The sequence below is a fragment of the Podarcis tiliguerta genome (assembly GCF_965153285.1).
Source record: "Podarcis tiliguerta genome assembly, chromosome: 5".
NCBI lineage: Eukaryota > Metazoa > Chordata > Lepidosauria > Squamata > Lacertidae > Podarcis > Podarcis tiliguerta.
This window is the reverse complement of record NC_139538.1, coordinates 78,165,537-78,181,078: the sequence shown is the minus strand read 5'-3', so window position 1 is coordinate 78,181,078 and position 15,542 is coordinate 78,165,537. Positions and strand designations below refer to the sequence as shown.

General features: G+C 40.4%; 1 protein-coding gene and 1 long non-coding RNA gene across 4 annotated transcripts in view; one reads left to right on the top strand and one right to left on the bottom strand.

Moving 5' to 3' along the window:
• CSGALNACT2 (chondroitin sulfate N-acetylgalactosaminyltransferase 2) overlaps positions 1-10,077 on the top strand; it is a 32,690-nt gene extending 22,613 nt beyond the window's left edge. For all 3 annotated transcript variants that reach the window (XM_083440481.1, XM_083440480.1, XM_083440482.1), the window contains exons 3-8: positions 393-609; positions 1,141-1,242; positions 2,143-2,321; positions 3,462-3,556; positions 5,871-5,952; positions 8,529-10,077. In XM_083440481.1, the coding sequence (XP_083296607.1) occupies positions 393-609; positions 1,141-1,242; positions 2,143-2,321; positions 3,462-3,556; positions 5,871-5,952; positions 8,529-8,821 (968 nt within the window). In that variant the 3' untranslated portion in view covers positions 8,822-10,077. The remainder of the gene's footprint in view (positions 1-392; positions 610-1,140; positions 1,243-2,142; positions 2,322-3,461; positions 3,557-5,870; positions 5,953-8,528) is intronic.
• A 1,540-nt stretch (positions 10,078-11,617) lies between these two features.
• Positions 11,618-15,485, bottom strand: LOC310677549. Its single transcript, XR_014511265.1, has 2 exons — positions 15,410-15,485; positions 11,618-12,008 (listed from the first exon to the last, which is right to left on the bottom strand). It is a non-coding gene; the product is annotated as an uncharacterized lncRNA (long non-coding RNA).
• Positions 15,486-15,542: the final 57 nt, after the last annotated feature.

The window sequence follows — 15,542 nt, the reverse complement described above, 5'->3', positions numbered from 1 at the left end:
CACACTTGGGTTGGTCCTTTTGTTGCAGAAATAGTTAAGGAACTGCCTTGTAGAATCAGATCATTGTTCCATCTGCTGTGACTCGCAGCAGCTTGTCTAGCATTTGGCTAAGGTCTTTTCCTCATCTTGGTACTTGAAATACTTTAAGTGGAATTACGAGGGGTTGAATCTGGGTTTTATATATGAGAAGATTGTGCTCTGGAGTTCCTTTCACATTTTCAATCTTGACAGCTGAGTTTGTTTGTTTTTCTACCTAATAATGTACCTGGCTGAGCACCATCCTGAATATTGACACTCTCCTCACAATGTATAGTAATTCCTGAAGCAGTGGAATTTGTCACCGAGTTTAAAGTCTGTGACTGAATCAGTTCCTCCTGTAAATTGTTCCTAAGGTTATTACCGTACTGAGAGAGACAAAGGGACACAATATGAACTGTTCTACAAGAAGGCAGATGATATGGAGTACAGGCATGTCACACTGTTTCGTCCATTTGGGCCCCTAATGAAAGTGAAGAGTGAAACTGTTGACATCTCCAGGTCAATAATAAACATTATTGTTCCCCTTGCTGGAAGGACGGAGGTTTTTGCACAGTTCATGCAAAACTTCAGGTAAGTGCTTCAGAAACTAGGCCCTATACCAATCCTATGTAGTCATTTTCTACAGTAGAAGTCAAATACAGTGAATCTTCCAATCAGCTATAATGCTTAGTGGTACTGTAGAACACTGGTAGTTCCAGTTTGGAGAAGCATCTTCTCAATTTAAAATCTGAGATGCTTTTTTGCCTCTGAAATATAGGCTAGTGTGCAAAATGTGACCATAGATTGCTGGAGCATTTGATACCTGATCTGCAAAGGATTAAACATTAGCCACATCTCAAGAAGCAGTAATGGGAAGAAGGCACAAAGAATTAATGAACTGCAGCCGTTTGTCATTCATGTATAATGGACATCACACCTATAAGCTTGGTATTCCCGATAGTGCAGTGACTTAGTGATTAATTTGGTCGGATTGGTTTCTAGGATGCAATAGGTAAATGTATTTGTAAATAGAACAAATCCAGTATGCGATATTTGCTATTTTAAATTACAAAACCCCTTGTTAAGCTATTGCAATACCAAATACTTGTTTTGCTTCTCCAGGGAAGTGTGCATTAACCAGGACAAGCGGATTCACCTCACAGTTGTATATTTTGGACATGAGGGTCTTTCTGACGTCAAGAGCATCTTAGAATCAGTTGCTAGGTAAGTTGAAAAAGTTCAAACTTCTGATTATGTAAAAAACAAAGCAGTAATTAGCTGTTTAAATATGTCTTAATGAGGTGCTGATATAATGCTTCCCCCAGATAAGGCAAAGGGTTTTGGTGACTGTCTGGGGTAAGTAGAAAACCTTCAGAGAAGCCCATGCAATGTTATCACTTTGCATTTTAGTGAGTGAGTAGCAAAGTTTTTATTTTTCTGAATTTATTTTTTAGTGAAATCAATATTCTACTGTTCCTTTACAAGAAAACACATTGCAACAAACCACAGCAAACACAAATTTTTTCTAAAGCATAAAAATATCCTATGCCAGTAGGAGACTTTAAATGACAAAATAGAGGATGCTGATAAGCACTCAGAGACTTTCCTATGTGTTTATGGTTCTGTGTTCAAAATACATCTGCATTGGTAAACTGTTTTTTGGGGGGAGGTGGTGGTAATTTACAGCAAACTTATTGCAGGCAAGGTGTTTCCAGTTTTTCTTGAAACTATTTAATTTAGTGGTAGAAGTAAAATCTTGCTTCCATCTTGATCCTATATATTTCTGTTTCATATCTGGGAGAAACTCTTTTTACCTGGAGCAGAATATAGAAACTAAAGATAAAAATGTATTGACTTGCAAAGAAGGCATCAAGAGTTCTAGAGTTCAAGTGCCACTACAGATAACATTTTAATTTGTCACCTGGTTGCCCTTGCTTCTGACAGAATCCAACAGAAATATATCCCAATTGGCAGCATCCATAAGTGCAAAACCTATTCCATAAAAGAGATAGAGCCCAGGCTGTGTATGAAACACAGTTTGCCTAGCTGAAGCTGACGTGTCATGAACTGAACATTTTAACATCACTCTTTCTCTATGTCCCCACCCCTCTTTTTTTTCCTTAGAGAGGCTAACTTTCATAATTACACCCTGGTTTCTTTGAATGAGGAATTCAATCGTGGTCGGGGACTAGATGTGGGTGCCAGAGCCTGGGAAAAAGGCGAGGTCTTGATGTTCTTCTGCGATGTTGATATTTATTTCACAGCAGAGTTCTTAAATAGCTGCCGCTTGAATGCTGAGCCAGGTATGTTCACACTAGGTTCCTAAAGTCAGCCAAGGCTTCTGGAAAGTGGGAGGGCTGCAAGTCCCACCAGCTCTACTCAATACTGCTTCTCAGTGCTCTTCCCATAGAAGTGTCTGCTATCATCCATGATAGTTAAATGGAATGAAATGTCTCAGAGGCAGGATTCCTCCACCTACCAGATCCTGAGGACAAATAGGAATGTTGTCTCTATGCATCACATGCATAGTTCCCACTGGCCACCATGAAAAGCATAACACTGGGATAGGTGTGGGCAGATAATTTGTTAGGGACTGGAAACTTGAGTATAAAACAAAGATGGGAACTGAGCTTCAAATAGTGGAGTGGCATAGGCCACCTGGTAGAGCATTCGGCGCTGCATGCAGAAGACCCCCAAGTTCAACTCACAGCATCTTCCATTAGCACTGGAATGTCTCCTGTCTGAAACCAGAAAGCTGCTGCCACTCACGTAAACAGTTATGAACTAGATGGACCAATGTTCTCACTTGGATTAAGCAGTTTTCCATGTTCCTGTCATCTATCTTCTCTTGCCCAGCACCCCCACAGGCAGGGGACAACCCCACTGTGCATTTTTAAACTGGCACTGGCACCTCTTCATTAGATCCTACGTAATAAAAGAATTAAATCTTGGTCTCCCCAAGATGTGACATTCTAATCCCTATCCAACGCCCTTGGCAAGAGCCACATCTGGAATTGGGCCAAAATTTGCAGCAATGGCAAAACTATACCTTTTATTTTGGAGGGATGTTGAGGTTAGGAGTCATGTGTCTTTCATGACCCTTTTCGAAAGTTTTATTTATAGTTACCTTCATCAGAACGATCTCCTCCAGTCAGGAATAATTTTGAACACTGTTGCTTTTAACTCCTCAGGTTATTTGATGCTCTCGTTCCAGACCCAAATATAATATTTGGCTGTGCATGCTTGGTTCCATTCCCCCTTTGTGCTGTGATTGATGCATAACATGGGTTTTTTGAGCAAACGTCTTAAGAGGCAGACTTTTTTCTTTTCTTTTGCTTTTAGATGGATTACTGTTTAATAAAAAAAATAGAGGAAACGTGCAGCTGCTTTTTTCTGCCCAAAGATGTCCCATAAGGAGTAACGAATCTCTCCTGTCTCTGTAGGGAAGAAAGTTTTCTATCCTGTGGTATTCAGCCTTTATAATCCTGCCATTGTCTATGCTAATCAAGATGTGCCACCCCCTGTGGAGCAGCAGTTGGTAAGTGACTGGAGTTTAAAGAAGCTTAAAAACCTTGTTCTCCATATTAACCGTAGCAGCTTCAATGCAGTGTTTGATGGAAGAACTGTTTATCGTGGAAAGTAGGTCCTTTAAATTTAGCTCTGTTGAGCCTTCTCCATTAAGCAGAGAGGACAAGAGTCAGATCAAAAGAAAAAGAAATTTGAAATATTTAAAACACTGCATGGGATGATGAAAACTTATAAATTCAACACTCACTGAAACATAAAACAAATGTGTAAATGAGCACATTCATTTACATGCCAAGGAGCATGTAAATCATTAAATGCTAGGTAGGGGAAATTCAAATGTGAAATAGAGTGAATAAAGATTTCAGCAATCTTTCACTCAAGAACAATCAACTTAGAAGAATTTGGAAATAAAAATGATTAACCAAACAGATACTAATAAGCCTTAAATTGCATTCTCCTTAAATGTTCCATAGTCCAAAAAGCTTCCTAAATTCCCAACTATTCATCCGGTTAACCTAAAGATAAAAAAATGGAGAAGGAATATAGCTTTATCCACATATAGACTGGTGCTAATGTCAGTTATCCTCTTCATCATCATCATCATACAATTTTATTTGTATCTCACCCTCCCCAGCCAAAGCTGAGCTCAGAGTGGCTAACAACAAGTAAAAATAGCAGTGTACATAAAATCATAGTCAATTAATTAAAATACATTCTAAAATCAATTCAGAATCAAATTAATGGCAACCATTGTGCTAGAGTTCTATGGGGATTACAGAAAGAAGAGAGGGAGTCAGACTGTACCTTGGCGGAACCACACTGTCTTGCAGGCCTTGTGAAAAGATGTCAAGTCCCACAGGGCCCTAGTCCCTTGTGACAGAACGTTCCACCAGATTGAGGCCACGGCCAAAAAAGCCCTGGCTCTGGTCGAGGCCAGCCTAACCTCCCTGTGGCCAGGGATCTCCAAGATGTTTTTATTTGAAGACCATAAGGTCCTCCGTAGGACATACCAGGAGAGGTGTCCCGTAGGTACGAGGGTCCTAGGCCATATAGGGCTTTAAAGGTTAAAACCAGCACCTTAAACCTGAACCTGTACTCCAGAATTTACCCCATACCCTTCTGTAAAAATGACAATAATTCAGCAGCATCTACAAATGATGCATACAAACATCATGCAAAGCTTGCAGAGTTTGTGTTCAGTTTTTTTAAAAAAAGTATCAGAGAGTCAGTGGTCAAAGGTGAACGATTCTACCACACCATTTGCGGAAGAATAAAATGGCATGTTCCTAATGATACATGGTGTTTGCTTCATTAAAGAAGAAAACTGAGAAACATTAGATGAGGGCAAAATTGGAAATCTGTTACTGTGTAATGTGTAGCACACTGGCTGGAGTACGAGGTAGGCTAAGGTCCTATTCATGCTGCGTGTAAAGCTGTAAAGTAGGGAGCCTCCACAGCTGAAGGCCTATATGGTCAAGGAAGCCTGCTAAAGCTGGGGATCACACAGGAAGTTCATAGAAGGCCAAGGAGATAGAAGAAGAGGAATTGTGGTGTGTGTTTCTTTACACAGGGTGATTTGATTACTTTGCACCTACTTCTGCCTGCCAAATGTGCCTATGGAAGTGCCGCCAGCAGCATCCCAGAAGCATAAAGCCTTCAAACTGAGCTTTATGGGGCTGAGCCAACCCAGGATCCTTAAATCCTGTGTTATCCCTGCTGCTGCATCAGGTGTGACCTGGGCCCAACCAGTGTACCAGTTCCAGGCTGGCATTGCAGTCGTTCTGCCACTGCTTCTTCATGAAGCCAGGCTGTGGGTGGGGCAAGTTAGGATTGCTTCCTTAGTCTCACTTCAACTTGAACTTGATGGGACAACGAACATGGAAATCCCAGCGAAAACACATTCAGGGCACATTATGACCGTGTGTTGTTATAGAGAAGCAGGAAGTCTACATGCCATTTTTGGAAATAAACTCGTGCTGCCTGTTATGCCTAGTTTTGCCTTGATGCCGTTGTTTCAACTGCCTCTTGGCACTGCAAATTTTTGTATGATTTCACTAACACATCCATTTTTATGGACACTTTATCCCGGCGTATGCATTTTTGTACATGCTTCTTGGCTAGACAACTGCAAAATTCGAAGGACAGCTGTGCTTCGGTTCTCAGAATGTTTTGGAAACTGCCAATTAGGTACCTTTAAATGCAAATCGAATTGAAATTCTCCCCCATCCCTAGTGGGTGGTGAGTGAATTGTTTACTGGGATAATTAATTTCAGATCCTGTTTCTTCTCGAAATGCCTAAATATGCATACTTTTTATAATTGTAGGTGCACAAAAAGGATTCTGGTTTTTGGAGGGATTTTGGTTTTGGAATGACTTGTCAGTATCGAACAGATTTCTTGGCTGTCGGTAAGATGCTTTGCTTTATGATTTTTGTCTTGGATTTTGTCAAATATCCTCTGTTTACTGATTGACATGGGAATGTTGCTTCTTGCTGGATATTCTGCACAAATACCCAGCTCCAGTGACTCTTGCTCTCACTAAGGAAGAGAAATGATTTCTTCCAGGAAACTATTACTTTACATTATTTCTGTCCGGCCTTTCAATCTAAAGACACCCAGGGCATACTTAATTAAATCATGGTTCTTGAACTTTGTAGGAAAAAAATGTGTGAGTTATTCACCCATGCGGTTTCTTACTTGAGTATTTAAAAAGCTAGCACAAGCCTCACAGCTTAGTTTTGTCTGTATATGTTGGCACCACCTTGTGGCTTAACTGAGTTTTGATATTGTGTAATAGCTTTGTCTTATTTTAGTTACTGTACAATATTAATGCTGCTTTTAAAAATGCAGTAGCACTGCACCAATATTTCTTTTTTGCCTTGTCTCCCTTCATATTTTTAATTAAGGCAAATTACTATTTACTTCCTGTTTGTCTGTGGGCAGCCCAAGCCTAAGTATGTGTGACTCTGCTCCAGCTTCTAGATATTATTGTTCCCTGTCCATGAAAGATGAGTATGTCCATAGTGCCATAGGATTAGGTTATCTAAAGAAGAGGAACAATAGCTAGGGAAGGGATAACTGGAGGAGACAAATAAAGCCAATTCAGTGGAACAAGAGTTTGGGTAGGGAGATCAGAAACAATTCCAAAGAAAAAGAGAAAGGAATAATCATTTTTGCTGTAGAATTCATCAGTCTTGGTAATTTTGTGTGTTCCCACTGATTGTTGTTTGGCTTTGGGGCCTTAACTAATTCTTGCTGATTTTTAAAGGAGACTTTTTATTATAATATTTGACTATTGCTGACAAGGAATTGCACTTTTGCCGTGTCCGTATTATACATTTTTTTTGCTTTTAAACAGCTCATGTTTTTCTATAATGAGGACTTCTCAGTTTATTACTTGTATCTTGTTGTACACCTGTGCTAATTATTTTAGTATGTTTTCTGCCAGGAAGGGTGCATTTTATGCTACTTCTGTTCTTTGTGAAGTATTGTGTTTAATACTGAATTTTATTCTTTTAATGCTTTTAATAAATAAAATAAATGATGAATCGCAATGACTAATATTTCTTTGCTTTGTTGCTTGCTTTAACTGCAGTTGAGAGTAGAGGAGATTGTTGAATGGGAAAGTGTATGTATAAATGGCAGTGCTTTCTTGTAAAAAATGCACAAATGTGTGTGTGTCCGTAGCTTCCCTTAATGAATCTGTTTTTTTAAAAAAAGTTTTTTTATTCAAAATTCAAACAAGACATATTATCCAAAAATATATCATCCTTGTTCCCCCCCCCATTTTTCCTCCCTCCCCCACCCTCCCCCACAAAACCCGCCCGCCCCCACCCCCCAACTTCCCTCCGTTCCAGTCTTTGGTTTCTCTGAGACTTCTGTCTTCTGCATGTTACAAAGTTGTATAGATTCTCAAACTATTTAGCTGATTATTATCAATAAAAAGTTTGTGAATGTTTATTCAAAACCTGCCAAGGAGTCCCTTAATGAATCTGGAAACTTATTCCTCCCTTTCAGGAATAAGATTTTATATGACATCAGGACCTGAGTCCTAGCATGTGTGTAGCTATAGCTTTCTTGCAGAGCTTATAGGCAATTGTTAGCTTATATCAGGGATGGCAAATATGTGGACCTCAAGAGATTGTTAGACTCCATTCCCTTAACCCCTTACCATTGGCTGAGGTTGGTGGGAACTGGAGTTGAACAAACTTTGGAGGGTTATGGGTTCCCCATTTTTGGCTTTCACCTATCTTTCAGTTACAAGAGTTCTCGGACTTCATTTTTTGCCATCTTCATGTTTTAAAAATGGCGAATACAGTGGTACCTCAGGTTAAGTATTTAATTCGTTCTGGAGGTCCATTCTTAACCTGAAACTGTTCTTAACCTGAAGCACCACTTTAGCTAATGGGGCCTCCTGCTGCCGCCACTCCGCCAGAGCACGATTTCTGTTCTCATCCTGAAGCAAAGTTCTTAACCTGCAGCACTATTTCTGGGTTAGCGGAGTCTGTAACCTGAAGCGTATGTAACCTGAAGCATATGTAACCTGAGGTACCACTGTAACTGTTAAAGAATTAGTAGCAAGATGGCTGCACTCATTGTGCAGATTTTTCATGATTTTTGATGGATCTAGGTTCTGGAAGCTGTTCACAACTGAGGACAACAGTTGAATAATTCCAACTAAAATATAAGATGTGATCATCTTTGTTGAACAGGTTCCCCTTCTCTGTTAGTGATTACACACATAAAATTTTGTTGACTCCTAGGTGATTAGAATCTGAAGCTCTTCAGACAAGGACTTGCCCTTTATTACCTAACTTGCAACTTGAGATCTCTACTTTCAATTATCTTTTAACCTTGTGAGTCCTGCTGGTTTATTTTGCTTGGAGATATAGGATCTTGAAAATGAATGTATCTTCTCTACACCTCTGCTTGTGAAGTAATTTGATTACAGCATTTCTGATTTCTGTCTTTGATTTATTGCAGGGGGGTTTGACTTGGAAGTCAAAGGCTGGGGTGGAGAAGATGTCCACCTTTATCGAAAGTACTTGCATGGTGATCTAATTGTGGCCAGGACCCCAGTCCCTGGCCTCTTTCATCTCTGGCATGAGAAGCATTGTGCCGATGAACTGACTCCGGAGCAATATCGCATGTGTATCCAGTCTAAAGCCATGAATGAGGCCTCTCACTCTCACCTTGGGATGCTGGTGTTCAGAGAGGAGATTGAGACCCACCTGCGTAAGCAGGCGTACAGGACTAACAGTGAAGCAATAGGTTAAAATGATCCTCAGTGCAATCCTAAGACTCTCGAGCTGCTATGAACCAGCATCGTTCTGAAGCCTTAATTATAACTCAGCTAAAAAAAACAACGCAGTGCCTCTCTCTTGCTGAAGATGATTTCAAAGATCTTTCTCTGGCCAGCTGTTACCTACACATTGCACCAGATCAGGCACTTGAGCGAAAGGAAGCATTTCAGTTTGCTTTTAACATGTCTAACTGCATGGGGGGTTGTGGGCAAGGGAACAAGAACAGAGTATATTAACTTTTCTGCATCTAGATATTTCTTTTAACATTTTCATTTTTCAGATTTGCATTATGTGGGAATAAGAGTCACAACTGAATGAAAAACTGCCTTCTCCACTGCCTATCATTATTCTGTGCTGCTTGCTTCACTGTAGTTTTTTAGAAAGGGACACTATAAGTACGTACGCATTCTGTGGGAAGAATAAAGCCCTGAGGCAAGAGCCCGTGGAGAATTATATGCAAAAAAAACCCACCATGGTATGTTGTGCAGCCAGAATCACTGAATTCGCCTTATTAACCATCAGGTACATAAATCAACTTGCAAAAATATGTTTTTAAGGTATTTAAAATAAAGGACGTTGAACAGTTTACAATAATATTGCATTGCTGTTCTTTATTAGATTGTAAATGAATTGAGCTTGTATTCTGTCTGCTTATCCTAGCTACTGGCCAAATAACTTTTTTTTGCATGTTTTGGGATGTAGAAAGAAATGCTGTCTTGAACATAAGCAGTTCATTTCACTGCCTCATTATTACACTTCTGATATCCTTCCTTCTTCAGGTGAGTGTTGAAGTCTCTGTCACTTGGGAGAGGGGACAGGAGAAAAGACGGCAATCGCTTGCGAACTTGGGGCTGTTTTATTTTACTTTTGGCACTGGGCACAATAATGTCTCCTGCTTAGTCCCCATTGAAACGAACAAGAGTTGCAGAAAAGCAGAGCTGTGCTTTTGTGCAGTCTCTTATCCGTTTCGAATGGGGTCTGCGACAGGAACACTGGGAGCATTGTGCCAATTGAATTTGTGGGCAATGAAAATAATACGGCTTTTAGCTCTGAAAGACTATGTACTGTTTGAAAATAGTTCTGGACACTGATCTTTTTTAAAAACATGTAATTTGCCTTTATAACATTGTGAAGAACAATGTAACTTGTCTGAAGTGGAGAGAATGTAATGCAAGTTGGCTTGCTGTTGTCTTCTCTTTATAATTAAATTGAATACTACTGTGTTTTAATATAGGACTGGTTTCTTGTTTTGAGGTCATGAAGCAATGTGTGACAGCCCTAAAGTGCGTTGTGAATGCATATAGTGTAGTGTGGCCAGCAAAAAAGAAAGCAAATGTTGTGTACTTCCAAAGATACAAGTTATCACTGTAGATTGAAGATGATGGCATATTTTCTGTGAGGAATCGTATGCATAGAAATCCAATTGCATGAGAAATCAGGGAAGCTGCAAAGAACAGTCACAACAGGGTTTGTTTGTTTTTAAAAATCAAAGTGTCACCTGACATAGGCCCTGTTTTTCCTGCCCATTTCAAATAAAGAAGAATAATGGATTGAAGATGGAGTTGGGAAGCCACCCTTATTGGTTAACTATCTACACCTTGCTCCTGCTATAGCTGAACTGATTTCATTCTTCTGTACCTTCACAGGCTGATACCATATCTGTCTTTTCAGACAAAGGTAAAGAGCTATATCAATGCTATGAGTTCCTGGTTTAGTTTTCCAGGAATGCCCCCACATTCCAACAACCTTTCATCAGTGTAATAGCAATATTCTTTCTTTGCTTTTAATTCCACGTTTTGTAATGTTCAGTGTGTCATTCTGGTAGTGGCATAAGAAATGCCCAACCAAATGAACTTTCAGTCACACAAGTGCCAATAAGTAGAAGAATTTTCCTAACACCAGATTCTTTAATCGGTTAGAGAACTGCCTTGTGATTCAGTATCTGGGAAAATTGCCAGCAAGACAGAAGACGGAAGATGAACAGCTTTAAGGACATAAGAGACCAGCTGGATCAGACCAATAACATGTTTGCTCCAGAACAAATGAAGTTAGTAAAATAATGGAGGAGGTGGCTTTTCAGCATAGGAACTGCACTGAGAATCTTGGGCAGTAAGCCCAAATTGAAAAATCTACAATAGGGGCAGGGGTCCCTGCAGCAGAAAACATCCAGGCCCTGTTATTGTCTCTGTATGTCTTCCATGGAGCTAATAGTTTGGGAGCCATGGGGGGAGGGGGCTCTTGCACTGATGAATTGATGTGGGGCTAATGTATGCACCTAACTTTTTATTTAAGGAAAAAAGAAAAACATTGGGAGAGCCAACTGCAGAACTCCCACATAACTTGCTGTTTGATCCCTTTGACAAGGATCCATATTTAGGCTCATGTATGGGATTTGCGATAGCCTGGTGGGATTTGACTTTTGCTTGGCTGACCCCCCACCCTCATGCTGCGTCATAAACTGCTTTTGAAACCTCCCTTCGTTTGCCGTGCAGCATTTAGCAAGAGGGAAGTTGAGAATAACAAGTGTAAAATATCCCAGGGCAGCCAAACTGATTCCACAGTTAATCTGGATTTAACCAGTTGTCTACAGTCAGAATACCTGTCTCAGGCCACTTTGTAGGTCCTGTGAAGTTGGCAATATTCACAATTTTATTATTCTGCTTGTGGGGTACTTGGTGTTCCCTTCACTATACCAAAGTAAGGGAAATTTAAATAATATATTGTATTTTTGGGAATAATATTTTATTCCACTTAAGGGTTTTGGGGGGGATTTTCTTTTGTTATCTGTTTTAAAACTGTTGTTTCAGTGGTGGAGTGAATTTTATTTACACATTTGCACACCACCCAGAATAGTTTTAATGAAGGGTGTCTAAGTAATAACTTCAAATAGTCTCATTATAGGGTTGAAGCCATAGCAGCCTACATAATACATCAGTTTGATTTTGACTGTTCAGCAGTTCTCAGAGTCCAGCACTGAATGTGTAGAGCAAACCTGATTATCGTGAGGAGCTTTTTGTGTCAGCTACCAAAGGCCCACAATCTGCTTCCATGGAAGTAAAATTGTAATGCTTGACCTTGTATTTGCTGTGTGGTTTTTTTGGTGTTGCTCATACCTGTCCTTTTGGTTTCACAGCTGGATATGTTGTGAATTGTTAATCTCCTATGAGAGAGATTAGGATTCCTAAGTGAATTCAGTTTCCTTTAACAAATGCAACTCCAAGCAAACACTCTTTAAAAAAAGCTTTTCCTAGGGAAGAACTCTTATCACCCATGCTGTGTTTTATTGTGGGATTAATTACAGCTTTTATGAGAAGGCGTCTTGATCTGTCTCTACTCACTGAGAAATAGAACAAGACCCTGTTTGTTCAGTGTTAATCAAAAGTAAATTGCATGGTATGCAAGGATCAAACTCTCTCATTTCTGTCACTGTTCATCAGCAAATAAATGCCCAGTGTTTAAATTCCCCTTTCTTTTTGTCAAATTGTGAAGCATCAACACAGCTTGTCTGGTTTGTTCTGACGTCCCTAGTAAGACAATTGAAAGCATATATTCACATCTTTCTATAAGTGGGAAACAATGACTTCCCAGAGAAGACAGTATAGAGGAGTTGGTCAAAGCTGTAGTATCCTAAATAAGGTCATTCTACAGATTTAGTTGGCAAGATTGAATCTGCTCCTTTTATTTTCACTCCACTTCTTAGGGCAAACTGTTCTGTGAATAAGTCCTCCTGGACCATGAATAACTGAGGGTGATTTTGCTGAAGTGAACTAGATTCCTATTCTGACTCCTAGACAAAAAAGCAGCTGTTTGGCGGAGCTGTCTAGAAACTAGCAAATTTACTGAAATACATAAGAGCGCAACTTGCATTCATGGTCTAGTTATCAGAGTGCTCTCGTAAGGAAGGAACCAACAGAGTTGCTTTCTTTTTCCCAGGGAAGAAACATTTAAAAGGAAAAGGAAAGTAGCAATTTGATTAGGTTACTGTAGGCTGTCCCAAAGAATAGAGCTGTAGAGGGAAGTGAGAGGTGATATTATGACAAGTCAGAAAGAGGCTACATGTTGGCAGGGGGGAAGGATGGGGGTTGCAGCCGTGGAAGCTGGCAGGAGATACAGTTGTACCATTCCTTTCTTAAGTTTTGCCTGAAACACAGGGAGGGGCAGCAAAGCTGCTTACCATCAGGTTAAATCGAAAGAGCAGGACACTTTCTGTAGCCTTGGAAAGACTTTATGAGGTCGATACCAAGGTTGCCGAAACCCAGGAACTAAGGAATCTTGTTTGGACTAAGCGGCAACAAAAATCCAACCTGAGTCCACCACCAACCAGACCTTGCAAAAATAATAAGCTGCCGCTACTCCCTGTTGTCCCCTAGCCTGGGTTAGGAGTTCCCCAGACCTTACTGGATGCCCCTGCAGATAACTCATACTTCTAGAGCAGGGATTCCCATCTGTTGCTGGACTACAACTCCCATCATTCCTAGCTAGCAGGACCCAGTGGTCAGGGATGATGGGAATTATTGTAGCAAAACACCTGGAATCCCAAGTTTGGGAAACCCTGTTCTAGAGAATGACCTAAGAACTGCATCAGAATTTCCCAACCAACTAGAAGCTCAGCTGACACTAACTTTCCAGGACTTAGTAAGTGCATTCTCACAGACCCACAATTGCTGTTAATCAAGCAGGCAGCTAAAGTGACCTTGAGCTCACAGCCATCACTAAAGAACACAGGTGCACTCAATCCATGATCTCATCCTTATTAGTAAGAGCTTCCTTTCTCACCAGAACTCAGTTATCTGGTTACTCAGAAGCCTATAGAAACAAAAGTTTGGTGAAGGCCTAAGCAGAAGAAAGGCTTTTCTTGACAGCAGAAACCACTAGATGTGGAAGTACAGAAAAAGAGCACTCAAAGCCAGGTTTCCAGAGTCAATCAGACTACGCTTATCCCAGAAATGCCTCTTCTTGAATCACCATTGTCTGAAACAGGTAGGCAACCTTTTCTCTGGTGAGGGCTGCATCCTATTGAGGGTAATCTGGTGGGGGAACACCTTCTCCCTGCCTTTCACCCTCTTTGCCACCCACAAATTTAGGCCATGGGTCACAGGCTACCTATCCTGACCCAAAAGTTCAGGGATTCAGAGGTATAAGACAAGTACCATCACAGGAGCCGACCAGACCAAGGTCCTGTTTGCATGGCCATTCCCCATAATGAACACTTGAAAAATTAACTGGTGAATAAGGCTGTAGTCCTGGGACCACTTACCTGAGAGTAAGCCCAACTGAATTCAATAGGACTGACTTCTGAGTAGATACAGCTCAGATTATGCTCCATGGGACCAAGCAGAAATGCTTTTGCAAAAGTTACGTATTCATATTATTGTATATGTAGGCAGGCAAGCGACTACTTTTTTGTGGGCTAGTCTCTTTTGTAGATTAACTAATTAGTGATTTATTGGCATACTACATTTCTGCCCTGCAGGTGTGTTCACTGAAGAACTCTGATTCTGCCTTTGATGGAGTCACCTGCAAGGTTTGTGGCTAGTTTTCGTAGCTTGCTATGTGGTAGATCATTGCTCTGTCAGTTTTGCTCAGGTGCTAAACTGCCTCTATCTGAATGCCTCAGTGTATAATAATAATATGTTAAAGTTTTACAGATAAATTTCATCTGTCTCTCAAGTTTACTGTGCATGGTGACTCACCCCTAGGCAATAAAACTAATAGCTAAATAATATAACCAAGTATTGCTGGGTCCTGAAGCAGTGCAGCGTGATAGACTAGACTAATTGCAAGGTGCCTTCTAGCCCCCGAATTCTATGTCTATGGCTCAGGTTTTTATCTTCCTCCGGTGATAGGCGTAGCTTAAAATATTAAGACTCATTGACATACAACATCTACTTTTTGTGTCCACCTGGTGGCATGTGAGATCTTCAGCTTTTTATGTAGGATTTTGTCCTACTGGATGCTTAAAACTTATCTTGTGAAATTAAAATCCTTTTTCTGGAGATGTAGATTCAGTCCAGTTTGTTCCCGCTACAATCAATGACCGGAGTTTCTGAGTACCATTTTGCTTTTTATGTAACAATGTAACAAGAAACTCTTTCTCACATAATGTAATGTAATGGATTTGTCACCAATTGTACGCTCAATAGGAAGCCACTCATAACTAATCCAGACTCTTGAATGAATACACTAGTACGACACAGGTGTCCTCAAATACCTGTTCATTGCATTTGCACTATATTTTAGTTGCACACTTAAAAGCCAACAACGAAGGTTAAGCACATTCTGTATGAAGAGGTTCTGCGACTAAGCACACTTTTGTGTCCTGAGCCTATGACCAGCAGTCAATTCCTTAATGGAAATGACTGGATCCTTTCCCCAGTGACTGTTGGCATCCCAAAATTCTAGTAGGGGTACAGAAGGCTGGCACATGTGCTCTGACTTATTGCTGAACAATCTGCCTTGCATATAAAAGACACCCTTCCCTTTGTGCTGTATACAAACTATTCTCCCTCTTGTAAGGGAGAGGCTTCCATTGTCATCAACTTGTCCTATAGCAGAACTCACCTGGCACTCAGTCACCTCCTGCTTCTTAGCTCCTGCTTGCAGGGGGTTGACTAGCTTAGATGATCCTTCTGGTCTTTTCCAACTGTATGATTCTATGACTCTTGACTATGGAATCCTGGGGGGTTGAATAGAA